Genomic DNA, 22,640 nt, shown 5'->3' on the forward strand with positions numbered 1-22,640 from the left:
AAACTCTCTGACCTGGGTTGTTACAGAGCAAACCACAGACTGCTGTTATGCATTATTTATTCTAAGTACTCAGAGGTCTGATCAGAAGAGATAAATGTAATGAATACTTAAGATTTAGAATTTTAAACTAATTAAGTCTGCATATATAAACTTTTATTTACATAAGGCATCAAAACTGCCCTTTTTAACAAAAGGGTCATTTTTCCCTTTAATCAATACTTTGCTGAAAGAAATGTCACATTTAATAAACTAATATTTACTGGCATACTTGTTCTGAACAAGCAGGTATAATCCAATGTACAAGATGAAAAACCACAAAATATCCAAGCATACTGTTTCATGAATTACTCTTAGAACAAAGAATTAAGGCTTGTTTGCATCACAAGGATGATCAATCATGCATCATTTATTCCCACAAAGAATAAAATCCATTTCCAAGTGAAGCAGGAATAGCAGTAGTCTTGTATAATCCCCATATTGTTTACATTAAAAACAACCAATTTGGCATCTTAGAAATTAGATTGAAAAGTAGGAGGAAAGAGAGGAAAACAGAAAATGGCCCTTACTTCAGAATCTTTTATAAGCATTTTCAGTTTCCACTTGCAGAAACCCTTCAGCTTAAAGAGGAAAACTGAGACTTCTCAAGGTTTGAACTAAAAACATTTTCAGAAAGACTAGAGTTATGGGTTCATTGATGAATATGAAGTATCTAGTAAAAATACATTGTTTGGAATAATGAATTCCACATTGATATCCCCAAGTAAATGGCATATATACTTCAGGTTGAGCCTGTTTTAATAGGTCTGATTTATAAAAATGGTAAACCTGTATTATGCTTCCGCCTGATGTAATAGTTCCTGAGTTTTAGATCACTGCTAAACCACAGCAGACAAAACTCTGAATGATGTAATGAAAAGTTTTGCAAATCACTTTCAGCAATAGCACACATTTTGTTCAGTAACCTTCAATCATCAATAAAAGTCAGTCTTCCAGGTCCTTCATTCTTCATCCACCGCCGGTATCTTTTCCATCGGGGATCCATGGCCATCTTCTTCTTTAACTCCTCCTCTTGCTCTCGTTTATACACCTGGTAAGACAGAGAGGTTTTTAATAAGGATGAAGAAACAGCTTAACTGAGCCTCATTGGGGTCCCAGTGTTTATTCTTCAATTGTTTGCCACCCTATTTTTCTTACAAAAGACTGGATTGCAGTGCAGAAGCAGATTCTGACCAACACAAAGTGCTGGAGCACCTGCAGCCCAAGAGCCTACTACTTACTGCCCAAGATGCTTTGTGTTTTTCTGAGAGCAGAACAACTTTCCTGAAACATTCAAAACATTTCTTTTGAGAGAAGTAGATGCTCAATGAATCCAACAAAATACACACTAAGCAACTGCTCGTGTTTTGAAAAGCTAACCCTTCAGCACACACTGTTCAATGCAGCTGTTCAGCTCCTCACTTTTAGCTGTTCTTCCTTCTCAAAGTAATAATCTAACAGAATACCACTATGGAACTTTTTTTCCCCAAGTAAGGTTCTCAGCAAAGTTGAGAATATCTCAAATATCTCTGCATCCAGTATTTACAGTACAAAAAGATAAACAATTATATTCTGTCAAGTAATATTCTCTCACTGCAATGGAATCAACAGTTATCAGCGAAGTCAATAATCTGAAAAAAAAATAAAAGGCAGAAAGATGCAACAGTATCTGCATTTTTATTCTGGAAGGCAGTTTATGTAGATGCAGCCAGCATAAATCTCAAAACCATCCATGATTTTATCATCTCAGTGTCATGTGACTTAGTCTAACTCAAAGGCCTATTAAATTTAGGGCTCCACTATACAAACAAGATTTTAAAATATATTATAGATGGCTACATGAATACACAAACTCAATGCTCAGTGATCATAAAGGTTTTAAGAATCATTAGGAAACAGTAAAAATATTGTGGAGCTCTGTGTATTGAATTCCTGGTCTTTCCCATCCTAAAACACTGCAAAACTGAACAATATGTAGACAGGTATCTCCAGTGATGAAGGAACAGACAAGCTTTTGGGGACAAACACTATAGCAATATTTTTCAGCCTAGAAAATACATTACTATGTTTCAAGTAAGGATATGGCAGTGGTACACAAAAGCACAGCTAGCACAAGAACAGAACAAAGCATGATAATTCTCCATTTCCAGTAATACTGGAATCAGCAGGAAGTCCAGGTGGCTTCAAAAATCCTCTTCTACCACCTTTTACAAGTATTGATGAACTCATGACCAGATGGCACAGCAGACACTGAAAACTTCAATGCATACAACTGACCAGGTAAAACTTATTAAAGCAATTACCTACAAAGACCCAATTTCCTTTTCAGAAAGTTACAAAGTGCAAAGCATGTTGGATAACTATTGCTACAGGTAATAGTTATTATTATTGCACTGTACAGGTGCAGTTGTCATGTATTTGTCAGGGAATATGAACTGCTGACCACCACAGGAGAGAAGTGTGAGCTAAAAAGACTTCACCTGTGGCAAATACAGCTCTTTCACATTCAGTGATCAAAACATCCTTAGTTAAAAATTGCATGGATGGGAAACCAGGGCAGTTTTTCTCTACTACAGGACATCCATCCAATCTTTTTCCATATTAATATCTGCTTTAACTAGCAGCATTACTCAGTCTTTGGACTCCCAGACTGTTTCTTCAAAAGCAGGCAAGGGTAGGTTATCTACAAACTTGAAGAGGAAAATGGTAAAATAGGTGTTAATGTAAGGAAAGGATTAGCTGCCAGGTATGCATATGTGCTCAGTTAGGATGGGTTTGCTAGAAAACACTCTTTGGTGTCCTGCCATAATCCTATCTCTTTTCTCAGCATATGCAGAACTGCAGCACCAACTCTTTTTCCGCTGAAGCAGACTAAGTTAACATTCTCATGTTTTTCTTCAGAAACCACCCATCCAAATGGCTCACAGATGCACCTCTATAGAATAACAGGAGGGTTTTGTCAACCTGCCATGCCCCAGCATCCCAAATAATTCTGGACTGCAGATCCCATGCTGTGGCTCATGTTCTTTCTCTGCTCTCACAGAATTTTTTAAAAATTACATAGTGACTATCTAGTATTGACTATTAATTTCATGACTATCCATGGCAAGAGCAGAAGTTGTGCCTAATGGTGTTTTTTATGCCATCCCTACTTGAACAGGTATGCAGCACTGCAAGAACAGTCTATGACTCACAACAGGCTAAAGCAATATCAAAGGACAGGTGGGAAAACCAAACCAAAACAACAACAACCAACCAATCAAAACAGTCTGAGCTAGAAATTAACAGCTTAGAAGACTTATAAATAGGAGCTTCAGACAATCTGGGTAATTCTTATTAAAAATTATTACTGTTTGGAGAACAGACAGCAGTCTTCAACCTACCATAATAGCACACTGTTATTACTGCTCTGGGACTGCTGGATAAACAATATTAGTTTTTCCACCAGGGCTACTGATAAATAACATAGAGAAGAGAGATCTTCAGTTTCCCTGAAGCTGCTGGATAGACCTTAAAGACTAATTACCAAAAAAAGGTAAAGTATGTAAAAGTAGCTGCACCAGTGGATGAACTAATAAGGAAGTAATAAGGAACTAATAAGATAATAAGGAAAACAGCAGTGTTTTTGCATGTAATAAGAAGCAACAGCACGTGCTGGAAGAAAAAGTTCAAGGAAAGGACACCTGTAACATTGAAGCACTCAGTCAATACAAGCATCACAGACCCCTTCAGATAAGCCTCTAGAACCATAAAAGGACTTCCAGCAGGACTCAGATGCATGCAAACTAGCTCTAGGAAAAGTGATGTTTATGTATAAGCTAGGAAGTACATTGTAATGAGTATGTATGATCATGATGGAATAAATACCCCACTGTAAAGTTTCACGATACACATTTGATTAGAGTATATATGCTTGGGGTGTGTCCAGTGCTGTAATAAAGAATGGCTGCTTTCTAATACTTGAAGTTGTATTAGAAAGTTTATTTCTTGGCCAATTTCAGTATTGCTACCCACCTCATAGTTTTCTCGTATCCAAAGCTGCCGTTCAAGAAAGGTCTCTTTTTGATGATCTTCCAGGCTGTCAAACTGAGACTGAGACATTTTCATGTACCTTCGTATGATATACAACTTTTCTTCCACACCATACTCTTGCCCTTTAATAGTGAAACAATAAATCCACCAACAGTACCAAACTATGTATTTGCACCAGTAAAAAGGAGCAAGAAGGATCTGAAATAGGAGGATATCATATATTTTGGGCTTCTGATAACCACCCTTTATATCTATTTTATTTTTAATAATGTCTTTGATAATTTCTTCCTCCTCTTCACGAATTTCTTCTTTAGACCGCCTGTTCTTGCCTTTTTCTTTAGTCTTGTTGAGTAAACCTTGTTGCCTGGCAATTTCAGTAGCTTGTATACGGTATTTTGGCACAGACGCTAAGTAGTTGATAGCTTCATTGTAACTACTCCACCAGCTGAAGAACTGTAATTTAAGAACAGCAAATGTAAAAGCCATGTTTTAATACAGACACATTCCTATCTGGGGGTTTGCCAGGAAGAGAAATAAGTAATGCACACACTTTTAACCACAGTTACATTACAGTAAGGGTAAAAAGTGAAGCTAACACTACTTCTGTGGTGTCACAGAAGCTATCCCTCCAGACTCAGTAAAGCACCTGGAAAATGGATGAATACAAGTGTATCTCACAGCAATTTATGATGACAAGGAAGGCCAAGCAGACACTGCTCTCAACAGTTTTGTTCCTGAGTAGATGCCAATCTCCTGCAAGTTAACACCCGGCTGTGCCAGCCATTCTCAGAAGCCCCTCTTCTTAGATTTATAAATATAGGAGCTAGTATATGAATATTTAAGTATAAAATTGTTAGCCAGTGCCTATTTAAACTGTTTAATTTAACTGTTTAAAACAGTTTACTGAACATCGACTAAGTATGTGACAATCTCATTAGTCTGGCAGTGTCCACTTTACAAGACTCAACATACCTCTCTGATCTCCAGCTGCCCTCTGGATTTCAAGGGAGTGGGGGGAAAAAAGCCCCCAGACAACAAACCAGAAATTTACTGCCTGGATGAACACAGAATCATAAAGCATCCTGAACTGGAAGAGACCCACAAGGATCACCAAGTCCAGCTTCTAGCCCTGTACAGCACAACCCTGAGAATGCTTCCTTCTGAAGACAGAAGAAGCACAAAGACTAGCCGAGAGCTGATGTTATTCCCCTCCAGTGTCTTATAGATGACCTGAGATGAGGCACAGAAAACATGGACGAAACTAGATAGGCAAAGAGGGAAAAAGTTAGCACTCACTTTCTTTCTTGGGACATCCAAGCATGTCTCACTGATGCAACTTTTTTAACCATGACACATGTCACACTGCTTACCAAGACCAAGCGCAGACATAAATCCATTATTACAACCTTAGCAAAGGAGCAGAAACAACAGAAAGCAAGATGGGCAAACCAATTTACATAGACACACAAAATTTAGAAGCATTTTGCAGTTGGGACTCCAGGAAAGTGAAGTGTCTGCACTTACAGACAAGAAATAAGATATGAAATGAAACACTGTCGCTTCTAAATCTGAAGATAAATTAGGTATCTGGCTGAATATGCCATTAGAATTTATTATTCCAAGTTCTCAAATTCTGATCAACATACTTTTTATTCTAACTTCCAATATCCTACTAAACACTGAGCAACCTGCACCACAGCATAAGCTGTATCTTCATCTCTTAAACTTCTTGGGTATTTTTAATGATGTTTTGAACCAGTGATTTAAAAGATTCTAAAGAGAAGTTATGCACTTTTGTCCTCTTGTCAGCAACAGCACAAGCTTTGTCATCTAAAACACGGGGTTTTCTTGGCCTTGGATCTACCACCTTCAGAGTAAACTCTGCTGAACTGAATTTGCTTCTCTCCTGACTTCATCAATGTGGTGTTTAAAATACACCACAATGCGAGAATCACACATTTAGTAAAGTCCTGATATTCAGTTCCATCATCTGAATTGAGTCTTCAATTCAGTTTGCTAGTCTGTTTTTTTTTTAAATTTACTTATGCATCTTGACAAACTGACACACGTTATTTGGGGCACTAGTCCTGCATGAGATACTCTGAGCCTGCCAGGAAGAACCGAGTAAATTCTTCAGAAAAGATGCACCTTGTCTCAACAAAATTAATTTCTACCTTTGCTCAAGGTACCAAGGGCAGTCAAAAATCTGCTAAGTACCTCCTGACTTCAGGATTTTTATGGACACCACACAGACCTGAACCACAGCACAGAGGAACAGCTCCTCACTGACACTTGTTATTAAATGGCACATTATGAGAGCTGCCACTACTTCTCTTCTTGTTCAGAAACTCGGAGAGCAGTAGGATGTAAAGGTGAAATTTTACCTGAAACACGGAGATGGCACACACTGTAACTAGGATCACTATTGTGACATCTACTTTAGGTGCCAATCTCCTGCGGTAGTAGTGGTAGTAATGCCTATAATACTCTTCAGGATGATCCAGCATGTAGTCATAATCTTTACGTGTTTCTTCATCCTGCAGGATGACATGAAAAACTCATTCAGGCTTAAATTCCCGTTTTCACTTGCTCTACTGTACATGTGTTTTACACCTCATTAAGGACCACGCTTCTGTAAAACTGGCGGCAGCCCAAGGGAGTATGAAACATAGAGGAAATTTGTTGTTTTCTCATATTTTCTATTAATTTGTTCTCACACTTATCTGCCCATGCACATATGATGTGTTTAGTCATAAAATGAATAAGCAGGCACTGTGCAAAGCCATTTAAAACTAGAAAACAGACAAGCAACTAAAATCCACAGTGTAGGTTGTTTAACTTCAGAATGGGAAGTCCAGCTGGACAGGAGTTAATAAGTATTGCTCAGGAAAAGATTTTCAGATGAAGAACCTATTAGGAAAATGTTTTACAAAAGTTAAAGGAACTAGTTTTCAGGGCTATGGAAACTGTCCAATGGAAGGCCAATTCAAAACCGCATTGTTCTCATGTCTTCTAAGTTTTTCATCATTTTCCTCCATGTAATTGCAGAATGAGAAATATAATTTTGCCAGGCTCAACTCTGAATTCCTTACAAATTCTGTCCCTCCCTTCACTCCCGGAAAAAAAAAAAAAAAAAAAAAAAAAAGTTCCCTTTTCTATTCCCTTGTAGCCTTAAAACACTTACACGTCTCCTTCTTCCATTCCTGGGTTCCATCTTTGCCAAGTCACACATGCTTTGCCCTGAGAAGCCTTCCCTTACAGATCCCATACGCTACTCGAGTCACTGCTACTTGTAAAGGTATACCTCCAAGATAAAGCCTAGTCGGTTCGTTACAAATAAATAAATAAATAAAATAAATAAATTTGAACTCATTCTAGACACAGAAGATTCTTCAAGAGCACTCCATCCTCCTTCCCGCACTCTCGGGCTGGCTACGGAGGGAGGATTTTTCGGGGTGTTTCTCCTCCCCTCCCTGACTGCTTACCGGAGCGGCTCCGGCCGCGGCGGCGGTCCCGCTCTCTCACCTTGAGGGTCTCGTAGGCGGCGGCGATGAGCAGGAACTTCTCGTGCGCCGCCTGCGCCCCGCTGCCCTCGCCGCCCGCGGGCTCCCCACGGTAGCGGTCGGGGTGGTACTGCCGGGCGAGCTGCCGGTAGGCGCGCGCGATCTCCGCCTTGCTGGCCTGCCGGCTGACGCCCAGCACCTCGTAGCAGACTCGGCGGCCGCAGTAGAGGCGGTCGGTGAGGCCCCGAGCCGGCCGCGGCAGCAGTGCCGCGCACAGGCACAGGCACAGCGCCCACCGCCCGCCCGGACACCACCGCGCCGCCGCCGCCGCCGCCATTGCTCCGCCGCCGAGGCCGGGGCCGGGCCGGGCCGCTCTCGGCGCCGTGCGCGCGGCCGGCGGCGGGGCCGGCGCGGGAGGGCGGGGGCGCGACAGGGGGCGGGTCGCGACAGAGCCCGCGCTGGGACCGCTCCTTTGTCCGCGATTTCTCACAGGCTGTGCCGGCCCGTTCTTCCAGCCGGCGGTGTGCCCTTGCGCTGCACCCACGCCAGCGGAATCCTGGGATGCATTCGGAGGAGCACTGCCAGCAGGTCGATGAGGTGATCCTGCCCCCTGTACTCAGCCCTAGTGAGGCCGTATCTGATCTGCCGTGTTCAACTTCTGAGCTCCACAGCTCAAGAAAAACACGGAGATACTGGAAGGGGTCCAGAGGCCACAAAGCTGATTTGAGGTCTGAAGCATCTCCCTCATGAGGAGAGACTGCAGGAGCTGGGCCTGTTCTGTCTGGAGAAGAGACGACTGAGAGGAGATTTCATTAATGCACACAAATGTCTCAAAGGCAATGCCAAGAGGGTGGTGCCAGACTTTTCAGTGGTTCTCAGAGATAGTATGAGGAGCAAAGGCCATAAACACAAGAAGTTTCACTTCAGCATGAGGAAGAACGTTACACTTAGAGTGGCAGAGCACTGGGACAGGCTGCTCAGGGAAGTCACAGAGAGAGTCTCCCTGTGTGGAGGTATTCAAAACCCACCGGAACACATTCCTGGGCCACGAGCTTTAGGTGACCCTTGCCATGGCAGGGGGGTTGGAGTGGGTGATCTCCAAATTTCCCTTCCAACCCTAATGATTCTGTGATTCTTCCAGGGAAGAAACTTTTTAAGTACTTCCTGAGCTTGTGCCTGGTTTAGGCTTGCTCCTGGCAGAGCTCAGGCTCTCAGAGCTCAGGACCCACCTGTCGCGTAGGGTCCAACAAAATTTAACTGGCTCCATGGCAAGGAATCGTGGAGAACACTCCTCCTGCTGCTGCTGCCCAAAGACACAATTGATAGGTGACCTCATCTATGTCTAGAAGTGTCCTAAGGGAGGGTGACAAGGTTCCACGTGGACATGAAGAAGAATTTCTTTACTGGGCAGGTGACTGCACACTGGAACAGATTGCCCAAAGATGTCGTGGAGTCTCCCTCACCTGAGAGATTCAAGAACTGCCTGGATGCAATCCTGCGCCATGTCTTCTAGGGTAGCCCTGCTTGAGCAGGGAGGTTGGACCAGATATTCTTCCCGCCTGGCCCATTCTGTGGTTCTGAGTGATTCTGTATGCACAGCTCCCTGAAATGGTGGCTTTGACAGCTTGGCTGCCACCTGTGATGTCCTGTACCCAAAGACTTCTCCTGGAGAGGAGGATTGCATCTCTGCTCTGGTGTAACCAGCAGGAACATCACCTCAGTGTTGGACCTTTCTTAGGAAAGCAGATATGGGCTTGATGCTGCAAATATTCACCACAAAAATAGTCAGCTCATCAGAGAGCATGTGCTGTTCTTCAAGCTAGAAATGAGTGTGCTTCCCATATGGCTGGTCTCCTCCTCTGCCTGTCTCCTTTCTCCAAAGATAAATGCTTATAATTTCCATCAGTTGTGGATGGGTCCACCCCCCCAAAAAAAGGCCCACCTCTTTGCAGCTCATTACTCATTACAGCCCAGCCTCTCAGCACTGGAGGCTGTGAGTCAAGTCTCCAGACCATGACCTTAAAAAATTGTGGTGGGTTAGGTGGCTAGTGCCCATCAAGCTGCTCTATCACTTCCCCTTCTCAGCTGGATAGGAGAGAGAGAATAAGATGGAAAACGACACATTGGTTGCAATCAGGCAGTTTACTAAAGCAAAAGCAATAATTTATGCACACACAAGCAAAGAGGAAGAAAATAATTTTATTCTTTGCTTCCCATCCACAAGCCACGTCTGGCCATTTCCTGGGCAGTGGGACTTCAGGATTGTAGAGATTGCTTTGGAATGCAAACACTGTAAAAATGAATGCCCCCTGTTCCTCCTTTCTCCCTCAGCTTTTATATCTGAGCTGACATCAAATGCCATGGGATATGGCTTTGGTCAGTTTGGGTCAGCTGGCCTGGTTGTGTCCCCTCCCAGGATCTTGCCCACCCCCAGCCCCCTTGATGGAGGCAGGAATGTTGGAGAGACAGCGCTGGTGCTGTGCCAGTGCTGCTCAGCAATAGCCAAAACAGCGGTGTGTTATCAGCACCTTTCCAGTTATCAGTGCAAAGTGCAGCAAGGTGAGGGCTGCTGTGAGGGAAATGAACTCCAGCTCAGACAGAAACATTGCACAGATGAAGCAAAAAAAGGTGCACAGAAGCTTTTTTTCCTGATTCGAGAGACAAGCTAGTCCTCTGACACCTGTCGCTTGAAGTCACGTCTGCCTTGGGACTGGCCCAGGAGTTTCGGGAGGTACCACCATCTCTCCCCGTGCGCCTGCAGGAAGCACTGAGACAGGTGGGAGCGGGCGCCACGCTGTCTGCTTCCAGAGGTGACCCAGCGACGCCTCGGCTGGGGCATGTTGGCAAGGTGCTCCTTACAGAGATCACACATGGCATGGCAGAGTTTGGGAGAAAGACGCGGTGTGGTGGTCTCTCTGAGTAACCCCAGAACGGCAGGGGAGGAGCTCTAGGGAGCAGCTTTATCCCTTCCGGAAAAGGCTTTGTCAGCGCCGGCCGTGGCGGGGAGGCGTGGCCCTGCCGCTCGGTGGGCGGGGCCTTTCCTGGCTGTAGGCGGGGCTCCCCGCCCTGCTTCTAGCACACCCACGGCCGCGCGGGGGCGCTCTAGGCCGCTCCCGTCCCGTCCCATCCCTGCGCCGCCGTGCCGAGCGCGGAGCCGGCGCGGCCGCCATGGAGGTCAGCGCGGACTCCGGTCAGTGCTGCCCCCGTAAACCTCCTCCTCGGGGCCCGCCGGGCGGGGCGGCGGCGGCGGGGCCGGACCGTGCACGCGATGGGGGCGGGCGGTGGCGACGGCAGCTCTCTCTAAATATAAACTGGCGGTGACAGAAGAGCGGGAGCTTGCTGCTGTCGAGGGGAGCTGCCGGGAGCAGGAGGAGGAGGGGGTGGAAGAGGTGGAGAGGGAGGAGGGGGAGGAGGAGAAGGAGGAGAAGAAGAGACGCCGCCGCCGCCGCCGCCGCCGGCCCGGTGCCGGTTCCGGAGAGGGGTGGGAGCTGCGGGGCGTCTCTCGCCGCCTCCCCTCCCTCCCCAGCCGGCAACATGGCCGCGGCCGCCCAGGACGAGCTCAGTAAGTGCTCGCGGCGCAGGGACTCCCAGCGGGGGCGGGCGGGCGGGCGACCCCCCCGTAGTTTCCCCGCAGCTTCCCCGCAGCGCGTCTCCTCTGCGGTGGGGCTCGGCCCCCGGCCCGGCTGGGCGGTGACGGCAGCGGGACCGGAGCCATCTCGGGAAGCGGAAACCGAGAGCAGCGGCACCTCCCGCGTCCCCGGCTCCTCCGCGGACACGCCGGCTGCTTGACCTTTGCAGGGAGGTGGCGGCGGCGGCTCCTGGCCGGGACCGAGCTTGGGGTCGCCGGAACCACCGGCTCCGGGGGAGCGACCTCCGCCCACCGCTCCTGTACGGACGCTGGCGGCAGCGCCTCTGCCCGTCGGTGCTCTCGCCCTGCGCTGTGCGACTGCCGTGTTTGAACCACAGCAGCGGCGTGAGCACAACGCCGGCTGGCCCGTCCAGGGGCGGGTTCGCCCCGAGTGCTGTGCCGGGCGGTGGGTGCGAGAGCGCATCGCGGCCGCCCCTGCGGCGCTCGGCACATGACCGGAGGTGCCGCTGCCGCCGAGCATTCGAGACTGCGGAGCTCGGCCCTGCCTTCTTGTCATCTCCAGAACCCTTTCTCAGGGCCTCTGGGGAAGCACCCGATCAGCTGCTCTGTGGAGAAGCTTATGGAACTTCAAAAAAAGCGGTTTCTCTTCCCTTGCGTTTCCTGGCCTGACATAAAGATGGTTCTTATCTGTGAAGAGTTAATAGCTAGATAGCATATGACTCAGCCAAATGAGAGGGCCTTTGGTTGCCCTGAAATAGTACTTGGCAGTCGTCAGAGAGAAAGGGCAGAAGAAATACTTTGAGCATATTTGAGCACTATTGGCTTTCAGTACTAAAGAATTTCTGTGTGCTCTTTCTTCATTTATTGGGGTTTTTTTTCGTTGTTGCTGTTGGTTTTTTGGTTTTGTTTTTTAATTGTGAGCTTCTGTATAGACAACTTCCTAATTCTGCTCTTTGTTAGATGTTACTGGAACTAGGCTGAGTGATATGATAATGGTGGCAATATCCCTTATGTAGCCAAGGTCCCATGGTGGAGTAGAGAAGAATCTTGATCCTGTACTGATCCTAGAATTGGAGGACCCAAATGCCAAGATATTTTTTCCATTGACACCTGGGATAAATTGATGTAAGGACACTGAAAGCTCTTACTGCTGCTGTCATTGAAGAAATTGTGATGTTAGATTTACAATGCTATCATCATTCCCCTTGGTGAAACTAGTCAGTGTGAGATCTTTTCCTTGTGACTCCTTGGCTTTTATGTGTGTGTAATCTGACTTTCCAGGCTCCAGATCTGATCCTGCAAAAAATTAGTCCTCAGCCATGTGCCTGTTGCTGCACAGCCCTTTCTCTTAAGCTGGGCTAAAAAGACAAATATCCGTAGACTGAGATTCACATTAATAGTTACATTATGTCATTCAGGTTATTTGACCATGACATCCTTGAAAAATGAGAGAGTTTTATTGGTTTCCTTAGGAATCTTTTCTTTGGGTGGGAGGAGGAATCTCTTCTTGGAAATTTCTTTTTGTTTAGTTTGGGTTTTTTGCGGTACCTCTGTGTTGCTGAATAGAAAGTACTGTAATCTTAAATAAAAAATCAATTAAAGCTAATGGAAAAAAGAGTAATTTCATGTAGAGAAAGAGAGGGAAGCTAAGCCTCCATATGGAGGCTGTCTTTTGTTACATTCAAATAGTTAAATTTCAGCATATTTGGAAAGAAATAATTTCTTTTTCAGGACTAGGACAGCTAGTCCTGAAATAACAAAAATGATTGCCATTAGTTTTAGATTGGAGAACCAAGTTTCCTTGCTTTATATTCACATGGCTGTTGGAAGTTTTCGTCTATAGCCCCTGTCAAACATGGAAACTCTGTGTAAAGGATGCTTCTCATTTTAGAGGACAGGTTGTTTAAAGGCAGCATAAGATATGGCAATTTAAAAATTAATGCAAAATCAGTAAATTGTCCCTAAAGCTACAAATTCAGATGCAAGAAAGGCAAGATAATCTTGAGTAATACTAGTCATCCATTCAAATGGAGAACCTGTGACTGGAATATTGCAAATTGCAACATGGGTTCTGGTGTGCTATTCCAGCTTTTACGGTGAAAGAAGTGAAATAATAGAATGGGAAAAAACCATAATATATCCCTCCTCCAACAGGCCTTCCTGGCCTTTTCCAGTCAAATCTTGTAAAACAACCTGCTGAGTGGCCTGTTCATACAAGTGCTCCCTTAAGTTTTTTGGTTGTAGGCACACAAGGGGTTACTGGTAGAGACAAGAATAGCACCAGCAAATCCTGACTCACTGTTTGCTGCTATAATCATGCTAGTTATATTTTCTCCCAGTGTCTAATAACATTTGAACAAGAATTTGACTCCTATTTTAGTAGTTGAGCAGCAGATGGGAACTTTATTCTTCTGCGTGTGGAATAATGAAGAGTTACTTAGTTCTAGAGAGACAAAAGGGTGTGTTAGAGCTTTTGCTTTAGTACGAACATGCCTCTAAAACTACCCCTGCCATCCAGGAGGTGAAGTGCTTTTGCTCCCAGAACTCTTTATTTGATGTAGGGCCCTTTGGAGAAAATGTAGGGGGATGCTTGTGCATGTAATGCTTCTGCAGTGTTCAGGTAATAGAGGAGGGTCTCAGGGGTTTTTGTCTGATTTAATGAAACCATTGTAGAAATTTTTTATTTTGTCACAGTTCCACCACTCTGTCAAACTGATAGTTCTCAGGAAAGTGAAGATAAATTCTAACTTTGTGCACAGATCTGCTCTGTTTTGCAGACAACTCAGACGCTCTTTTTAGTTCCTCAGATGTTTTGTGGTTAACAGTCAAACTGTGAAGTACAGCTAGTTTGACATGTCCTAGCCCCAGCAGTTTCTCAAGTCAGTTTTCATAAAAGGAAAGGTGTGTTTTACTTGATACTCCGCTACACAAATGTGCATGCTGAGGGTTCTGTGTGGAATAACTGGTGTGCTGTATGTAATATCTATAAATGCCAGAGGGAACTGATTTGAAATTATACTGTGCTTGGCTGAACTGAGAGATTTCTGTGATAAAAATACAGATATACAGTGGCATAGCCAGGCTTTTTTTTTTCTTTTTCTTTTTGGTAATTAAAATAATGAGGGTAAACTCTTTGAATTCTTGGCTCTGTTGAGGTAGGTATTTTACTGTTTATCCATATTGTTATCCTTTTTCCCTCCTTGTCATTCTCTCACTTATCTTTGACGAGCTTGATGTCAGTATTTACCAAATGGAAGGAAAGGGCATGTTTTTCCTGAGAGCAGGCTGTGGGGTTTTACTGTTACCTTGGGTGAACACAGGGTCAGTTCTGAAGTAACGAAACGTAAAATGATGCTCATTCTTTTATGGATGGTATTGCAGGATTTGGAAGTTAGTGTCTCATTGTCAATGTAGCTTTTTTGTAGAGTTTTATGCATTATCTGTATTTTGAAAGTGATTCCTTTCTTTTTTGTCTTTGCAAGGTTGTTAAGTGCTGAAACCAGTGTTCCTCCTTGTAGTCATAAATGGAGATTGGAAAGAACCAGAAGTGAAACATGCGTTTCCTCACAGATAGGTAGCTACATTGCCATGGTAACTTGGGAATTGCAGATTCCAAATACACCGTGTCAGTTTACACAAATTGAACACTGGTGTTGGAAATAGAGATATTTCCAAAGATACATCTTGTTTTTCTGCCCCTTGTTTCTTTTACATACAATGGAAGGAAATGTTTTCTTCATATGCAATGCCATTTGTTCAGTTCTCCATATTTATCTTTGTCTTCTTGTAAGCACCTTTTTTTCCTCAAAAAAGTGCCACAAAATTGGTGAAAGTACGTTTTTTGTGAAAGTACTACACAGCAGCATGAAAAGAAGTGATTGTGCCAAAATATATTAATAACTCTTTCAAATTCTGCATGGATTTAGTTGTCTGTATTTTAAAAGTAAATCTACTTACTGATTTTTTTACTCAAGCACCTTATTCTTTGTTGTATTGTACTTTTTAATCCACAGTAAAATGCTAAGTGTCATAGCTGTGGCACACGTATGATTTTTCTAAGATTGGTTTCCAGCTGCTAAGGCTTTTTGCAAACAGTTTTTGTCCTTTCTGCCCGACCCCTCAATCCTCCTTGGTATGTAGTAAAGCAAGTTAGACATCTTGCTTTACTTATTTTCTACTATCAGATAAGCTCCTAAAATTCCAGAAGTGCAGTTTTTCAGTTGATAGTAGAGGCTGTAGAATCAGATGGAGAAGATTTTAGCTCTATACTTAAAACTTTGGAAATGCATGACATGGGGAATTGAGACCAATTGCAAACGAGCTGTATTGTTTGATGTCTGGTCCATAGTGGTCTGTTTGCTGGCTGTCAAGAGACATTCAGGGAAAGGTGCTTTCCTCATGCCAACCAGGAGGTCTGCTGCACACATGAAGACAGGACACAGCATTTGAGATGGAAATACTTCATCTACAGTTACTTTTCTGGGCCGTTGAGTGTGGTGCTTTAAATCACCAGTGTTTATGATTTCCTGTAATGAATGCTGTCAGCTTGAGAGATGGTCTTAATTGTTAGTAGAATAAAAACCATGGAGGAAATGTTTGATGTACAATACTTGGGAGGTTTTATAGCTTTGTTTTCCTGTCCCACTGCTATGGATACAGCCTGCATCAGCAGCATGACAGAGTACTCTGACAAACTCCTGGCCAGTTTCTTAACTACATCCAGGTACCAGTATCCTTGAATTGGCTGAAGAGTCTTGTTATGATTATGGTTAAAGAAGAATATCTGATGACAGTATTAGGGCTTAAATGACTTTGCAGCAGAGGTATGAGCAAAGTAATAAACTTATTTCACAGACAGCTTTTTTGCCTCCTGATTTCTATTATTATTGTTCTTGATATTATTATTATTTCAACCATTCTGGTTGTTGCTTGAAACGAGAATAATGGAGGAAGCTGGAAGTGGGGCAGATGCTTGCAATTCAGTGCATTGCTGCATTTCCTGAGAGCACATGCAAAGTGCACTCAGTCAGTTTCTCTCCCTTTGAGAAGGTCTGTGTGTAGTCCAGTGACTACCAACAAATGGCTTTGGAACTAACTTTGGTTGTGTTTCCTTACACTTCTTTTTGATCTGTTGCAATATTAAAGAACATGTTGAGAAAGTTCCTCAGTTGGCTTGCTTGAGAGTGATGGATCTTCAGTGTTCTCCTGGAGTTCTAGGTCCAAGGGGAAAGATTTTATAGTTTTTATTAATTGTTAGAGTAGAGTAATTTTAGCTGCTTGATGTGACTTCTGTAGTCCCTTACTGCCTGTGTGGTAGTGAGACACCAAGGAGGTTCTTGAATAGGGGCTCATTGGGAAGGGAGGAACAGGAGGGGTGGGGGAAGGATGACACAAGAAGGAAGGTGAAAAGAAATCAAATATAATGATTTTTATAAAAATTGAAACATGAGATAAGTGATATAGAGCCATTGACTAGCTGACACCTGAGTCGTCTGTGAAATCTGTCTGAAATGAGATTGACTCATATCTTCATTTTATTGTATAGATGCTGCAGAGTTTTGGCAGTAGTTTCCTTGACAGTAAAATTTCATCGTCCTCTGTCTGTTCAGTTGGCTGTCATATTTGCTCAGCAGAAAATGAAATTTTGGAAGTGGTACGTTTGTGTTTAATCTGCATCTAGCAGAGGAGAAATGGTGCTATGAATGCAGGGATAGCACAGGTTTTAAAAATAGGACAGTAAAAGCTTCTGAAGCCAAATAATCATAGGTTTGCTGGTTGGAGCTGTATTTGCATTTCAACATCCCTTTTTTTCACTTTGGTTCTAACGATATCCATTCACCTGAGTCTTTACTGCTGCCCTGTACCAGTGCTTTTTTTTCTTTTTTTTTTTTCCCCCACTGTAGTTGTTTACAGTCAGCTTGATGATCCTCCTCTGCTGAAGGAGACCTCTCCTTGGTCTCCCTCTAATCTCAGCTCACCATATGTCACTTTACATTAGTCTTTGGGGAAATACTTCCTCTTGGTAAGATGTCTTAAGACCTTTAGTCCTTCAAAAGCATTGGGTCTCCTTGCTCTCTTGGGTCTGGGCTTCATTGCTGCAGGATGAAAAACATGGTTTTGGTCCTGTGCACAAGAACTCTGCTCAGTCCAGCTGTTGGGAATGCTGCTGTTGTTGGGGAAGCTTTGCTGTGCTTCTGGCGTAGCTGTTGGGGCAGCTGCATGCTGGCACTTAAAATAAGGACTTTCAACCTTGTTTTTATAAAAACAAATGATCCTCAGCCTTTGTGCTTGAGCTATTGATGGAAGATTTTGGTGTCATCTGTTTTTATGAAATGATTTTTTGTTCATTCCTTTCTGGATTTGGGGAGTAGATCAGCTGGCCAGAGGAAGGCAAGTTGAAACACCCCAGCTGCTTTGTGGAGTGATAGTAGGATCACAACAGTGTATCCTACATTTCATGCATGTGCTCCTACTCTTATTGATGATAGTGCTGTGTTTTTGAAAACAGATCACCTGCTTAAAACAAACAAGTAACTGGCTCAGCCAATATTTGTTCAGATTTTCTGGGCGACCTAAGTGCCCCAGTGGACAGGTGCTGGACAGGTTAGCCTGTGTCAAGATGTTCTATGAATACTCCTGTAACCCTAACTTATGCATATCAAATTTACCCTGGAACAGTTGTCTCAAGCTTCAAAAAAACTGATTTTTCACTAAATTGTTTCTTGTGTTTTCTGGATTGTGGACTGTTCATGCAAAGGCAACCTTAGTTGTTTTGTCTTTGCTAGGAGAGGTCTCTCTGTACTTGTGAAGGCTAGTACTAGAAGCCATCAGGCTAGATTCTACCATGAATTGCTTTCTTGTGTTAAAAATCTGTGATGAGTACTTTTGAGATATAAGTACTTTAATGACATTGTGCAGCATTTCTTTTAAGTCCGTTATGGGATGTTCAGAAAAAGTTTTCGTGCTACAGAAATTTTGAGTTTCAATCAGTTTCTCTTTTTCTTTTTTCTTTCTCTAATTAATTGCAGATCAGCTGGAGCGCGTGTTCTTACGTCTTGGCCATGCAGAAACAGATGAGCAGTTACAGAACATTATTTCCAAATTCCTACCCCCTGTTCTCCTCAAGCTGTCCAGCACACAGGAAGGAGTTCGCAAAAAGGTAAGGGTTCAATTTACCATAAAGATATATTGCCCTGGTCAGGGAGAAGGAAATGCCTGTGATGTATCATGGTTTGCTATGCTTGGATGTTCTCTGTTGAGAAAATTACTCTTTGAGGAAATTTTATCATTACCGTAATAGAGAATTGGTTCATTACACCTGTTAGAGCTTAAACAAAACAGTTAGTGCTTGTGTCAGCATGGGTTTTGCAGATGTGTGGAGGCTGTATTTGTTTCCACTTGAGGCCAGCTAGCTCCGAGTTAGTTTGGGAGCAAGGCTTGCTGCCATAGGGACGGTTGCCTTGGCTTCCAGGGCTGTTGTGCTTCCGCCTGACTTAGGGCACATGTGAAGCAAGTTGCCTTCTGTGCACAAAATACCATGAAGCCATACTCATTGATGTCATTCACTTGACTGATAACTGGAATAAGAGCAAGAACCAAGTTATTTTGAAGATGGACTGTCATACCTACCTGAAAAAAATCAGTTCTGTGGTACATAAGATGGCTTTATCACAAAATTTATTCAGGTACCTTACTTAATATGTACCAAAACTGTTTGGTTTTTGCCTGTAACTGGGCATAAGGAGCAAGGACCAAGCAGTTTTAGAGGTGGAATTTAATATGTAACTATCAGCATTCAGTTTCAGGGGAATTCAGTTTCCTACATTAGGTTTTAGGTCTGGTAATAGGAGTGTAGTGGAATGTTTTAGAGTAGAGTGCAGGTGAGGTGTAGGGGGTTAGTGGTGGAAAAGAAGTTTTTCCTAAGTCCCTCTGTCTTGTAGAAATAGGGAAATGATCATACTGTCACTGCATTTATAAGTAGATTTCAGAACCTGCAAGTTACTAAAGCATAGATTTTTCTCAAAGTTTTGCACAAAACATGTCTCTAAGAGTGATTACATGAAAGTGGATCTGTCGAAATCCAGGATGTTCCTCTGACAGCCCTGGAGGACTCGAGACCCTGGCAGGGGGCTCAGAGACCTTGGCATGGAGTCAAAGACACCTGTGCCTTTGATTTTAGCCCATAGAAACAATTACCAATTTTGTGCAAAGAGTTACAAGCCACAAGAGTTTGAATAGAATTATAGTGAATTTATCACTGTGTGAAAATGTAGAATTTTGGGGTTTTATAATGGGGGTTCTGGAGGCAAGATGGAGGGATTTGGGCGTGTCCTGTCCTTCCTCCTGTTTCTTCTTAGCCTCCATCTTCTGCTGTGATGGCATTTTTGGATTGGTTTAGACTAGAGACAGACTGTCTAACATAGGTGATGTTAGATAAAAATTATTGTAAATAAAGTACACATAGTTTTTAGCATAAAAAGATAACACTACCCTGAGGGCAGTCAGTGTGCCTGAACCTGACCTGCCAGACAGATCTCGGTGGGTTGGAGAAGGAGTGTGTTAGATAAGAGAAAGTAAACAACCTTGAGAACGAGAGCCAAGGAATTCTGTCTTTTTCTTCAGTCTTGGGGCTGGGAAAAAGAGACTTTCTAACACCTCGGGGTCATCTCAACACCAGAGACCTCATCATGGATCCGTGGATGTCATGCCATTCCACTGTGTTTAAGGACAGATACTCCAACTCAGATGGGGTGTTCTTCTGAATACCTGCTTACCATGTGTGCTTGAAGCTATGAAGAAAGGCATTTAACCAGCTGGTGAAATTTCCTAGGGTATTTTTGTGTTATCTTTTCTCTCTAACCTGAAATCTATTGTCAGTTATTTGGGAGTGTTGGAAGATTCAGGAAAGGGGGAGGACTAGACTTTTGAAAATTAAATTTTAGGAAGCCTCTTGAAATCATAAGCCTACTTAAGGGTGTATTGTAGTGGTAGCCGTTAATAGTTTTTACATGAGAGTGAATAATGAAATAGAATGCATTTCTTCTTCCTTTTAGGTGTTTAAATCTTGATTTTCATTCTCACCAGATGTTTATAATACAAGCAATTATAGCACTTGATCATTTGAACATGTTTCTTGAGTTCTGTCTAAGTATCTCCTACCCTTTCTCAGAGAGATCTTTGTAGACAGGTTTTTTTCCCTCTCTAAAATAGTATGAATTTTTAACTGTTGCAGTAAATTTACAGCAGCAAAATTTGGAAGCTGTCAGTGTTACTTAGTTTGTTAGTTTCTCTCTGATAAACAAAGTTTTGATCACATGCTTGCAGTCAGCTCTGCAGTTTCTCTGGATTATAGCTGGACATTATTTTGTTTGAGACCTAGTCATGGAATGGATGTAAAGATGGTGTCTAAGAGGCTGCTCATTTGCAGTTCAGCATCCATATGGTTCTGCAGTTTCCATTTTGGGCTTCAGTGACAGCATATTATGACCAAGGCAATGATCCCTTGAAAACACAGGACACCCCGTTTCTTTGGCTTGAATTGTTTGAAGTCAACATGAATCTAGGACTGGCTCTGACTGGTTTTGCCAGAACTGAATTGACTTCATCTAATTCACTTACATTTTTTTGAGAATCTAATGAAGTTTGCAAGCAACATGTAGATGTTCAGTGTGATTTCTCAGAATGGATAATGGTTCCAGAGTAGAAATTGTAGCTTTTCAATTTTCTTCATTCAGTTACGATACTTCCTTCAGGAGATTTACAATTGGCACTTTAATGATGCTAAGAAACTACCTAGTGGGATTGTAGAATCATGGGATAATTCAGGACTTTAGAAGGTCTCCAGACCAATCTCCTATTTAAAACAGTCCATTACAAGTTCAGTTCGGGATGAAGGTAAAGGTTTTATCAAGATAGGTCGTGGAAAACCTCTGAGAATAAAAACTGTATGAACCATCTGGGCCTGAACTTCACTGCTTGATAGTCTTTATCATGAGGGAATACCACAGTGCATCTCTCTTGTTTCTGCACACTCTGGCCCCAGTTTTGCTTTGCTCTCTGCTCCCCTCGAGCATCTGCCTGTTCCCATTGGCATTGCTGCTGGAGCTCTCCCTGCCCAGGCAGGACTGCACATTGCTTCTGCCTGGCATTCACAGCACCCCTGTTGGCTTCTCCTCTTGTTCGAAGGATTTCAGTTCTGTAACGTTCCACTCCAAACAGTTCTCGTACACTTATTTGATAACTTTGTTATGGGTGTGGATGGGTTTTTTTGCCTGCTTTGTGAATTTGAGTTATTCTGCAGCTCAGTATAGAGCAGGGGTACAGATTTCCAAGCCAGATACAGTTTTGACAGATAGTAACCAAACTGTGGAGAGAACTGGTCATCTTCAGTAATCCTTTCTTTTATTTCTGTTGATAGATGTTATTGATTGTGGTGTGGTTTGGGACTTTGGTGTTTGTCTTAACAGTGGCATAGTTTCAAGATAATATAAATGATGGCTGCTGATTTCTTACAAATTAAATAATCAGTTAGATCAGGCCTGGTTTGCTTATACTAAGCCTGTCTAATGGATTATGGTTGATGATTAGACCCCAAATTAACAACATTAATGGTGGTTCTTTCAAGTTTGTTTATTTTTTTTTCCTTCCTGTCAGGTCATGGAGCTGCTGGTTCATCTGAATAAGCGCATCAAAAGTCGACCAAAAATTCAGCTTCCAGTAGAGACACTGCTAGTTCAGTATCAAGATCCTTCTGCAGTGTCATTTGTCACTGTAAGTGTTCTTCCAAGACTGTTTGCTGCTTTACTTTAGCAAGCAGAATAGTCTTTAAAGCTCCTGTATTTAGCTCTGTCAGTTTTCCTAGCAAGTATGTAATTGTTAATGAGGTTGATGTTTTAAGAGCTTGTTTTATATTGTTTTATAGTCTGGTGTGGGTGAAACTTGGTTTCATAAAGCATTTTGCTGTTCAAATTAGACAGCTACTCTTGATATTTCATGGTTGCATGAATTGTCATTGCTTGTATTGTGAAGGGTCTGTTCATTGGTAAAAGCTGCATTTTGCAAGCAGCTACCAATCCTTATCCTGATATCTGCAGGATCAGAGTTTTACTTAAAACACCATTATCTCTTTGAACTCATGAGGACCTATATTTTTATGTGGTTTTAGGGTCAGGACTGTAGCTGAGCAAGATATAAAAAATGTTATTTTATAGATTGTGAAACTTTCACAGATTATTTCATTCAATCTAATTTAAAAAGTGAAAATAGTTTTATAATGTTTTTCCAAAACTATGAGACAGTTTACATTTAAGTTTTTATAGGTCTGTTGCAAATCATCATCATGAAACAAAAGTGATTAAATCATAAGAAAACTTTGTACTTTTCGTTTTACTGTTAAGTCCTGTGTGTAGCATAAATTAAAAATATGATATCTTAGAAATGTATGGAGAAATGTTTAGACTTTAAACAGCAGTGACATACAT

General features: G+C 42.8%; 2 protein-coding genes across 3 annotated transcripts in view; one reads left to right on the forward strand and one right to left on the reverse strand.

Annotated features, from left to right (window-relative positions):
- Positions 1–118: 118 nt before the first annotated feature.
- Positions 119–9,075, reverse strand: DNAJC25 (DnaJ heat shock protein family (Hsp40) member C25). Its single transcript, XM_054289234.1, has 5 exons — positions 9,035–9,075; positions 7,594–8,149; positions 6,453–6,605; positions 4,051–4,521; positions 119–1,087 (listed from the first exon to the last, which is right to left on the reverse strand). Exons 1-5 carry the CDS (start codon positions 9,073–9,075, stop codon positions 965–967), a joined length of 1,344 nt encoding a protein of 447 aa, XP_054145209.1. The 3' UTR covers positions 119–964.
- A 1,613-nt stretch (positions 9,076–10,688) lies between these two features.
- ECPAS (Ecm29 proteasome adaptor and scaffold) overlaps positions 10,689–22,640 on the forward strand; it is a 63,217-nt gene continuing 51,265 nt past the window's right edge. The window contains exons 1-3 of one of the 2 annotated variants that reach the window (XM_054281806.1): positions 10,689–10,761; positions 18,189–18,319; positions 21,814–21,930. In XM_054281806.1, coding sequence (XP_054137781.1) covers positions 10,740–10,761; positions 18,189–18,319; positions 21,814–21,930 — 270 coding nt within the window. In that variant the 5' untranslated portion in view covers positions 10,689–10,739. Of the gene's footprint in view, positions 10,762–11,078; positions 11,134–18,188; positions 18,320–21,813; positions 21,931–22,640 lie in introns of those variants that run through there. The other variant, XM_054281801.1, reaches the window with a different exon arrangement.

This window comes from Melozone crissalis, unplaced genomic scaffold, assembly GCF_028551555.1.
Source record: "Melozone crissalis strain CALT ecotype California unplaced genomic scaffold, PUWL_Pcris_2 ptg000005l_1, whole genome shotgun sequence".
Taxonomy (NCBI): domain Eukaryota; kingdom Metazoa; phylum Chordata; class Aves; order Passeriformes; family Passerellidae; genus Melozone; species Melozone crissalis.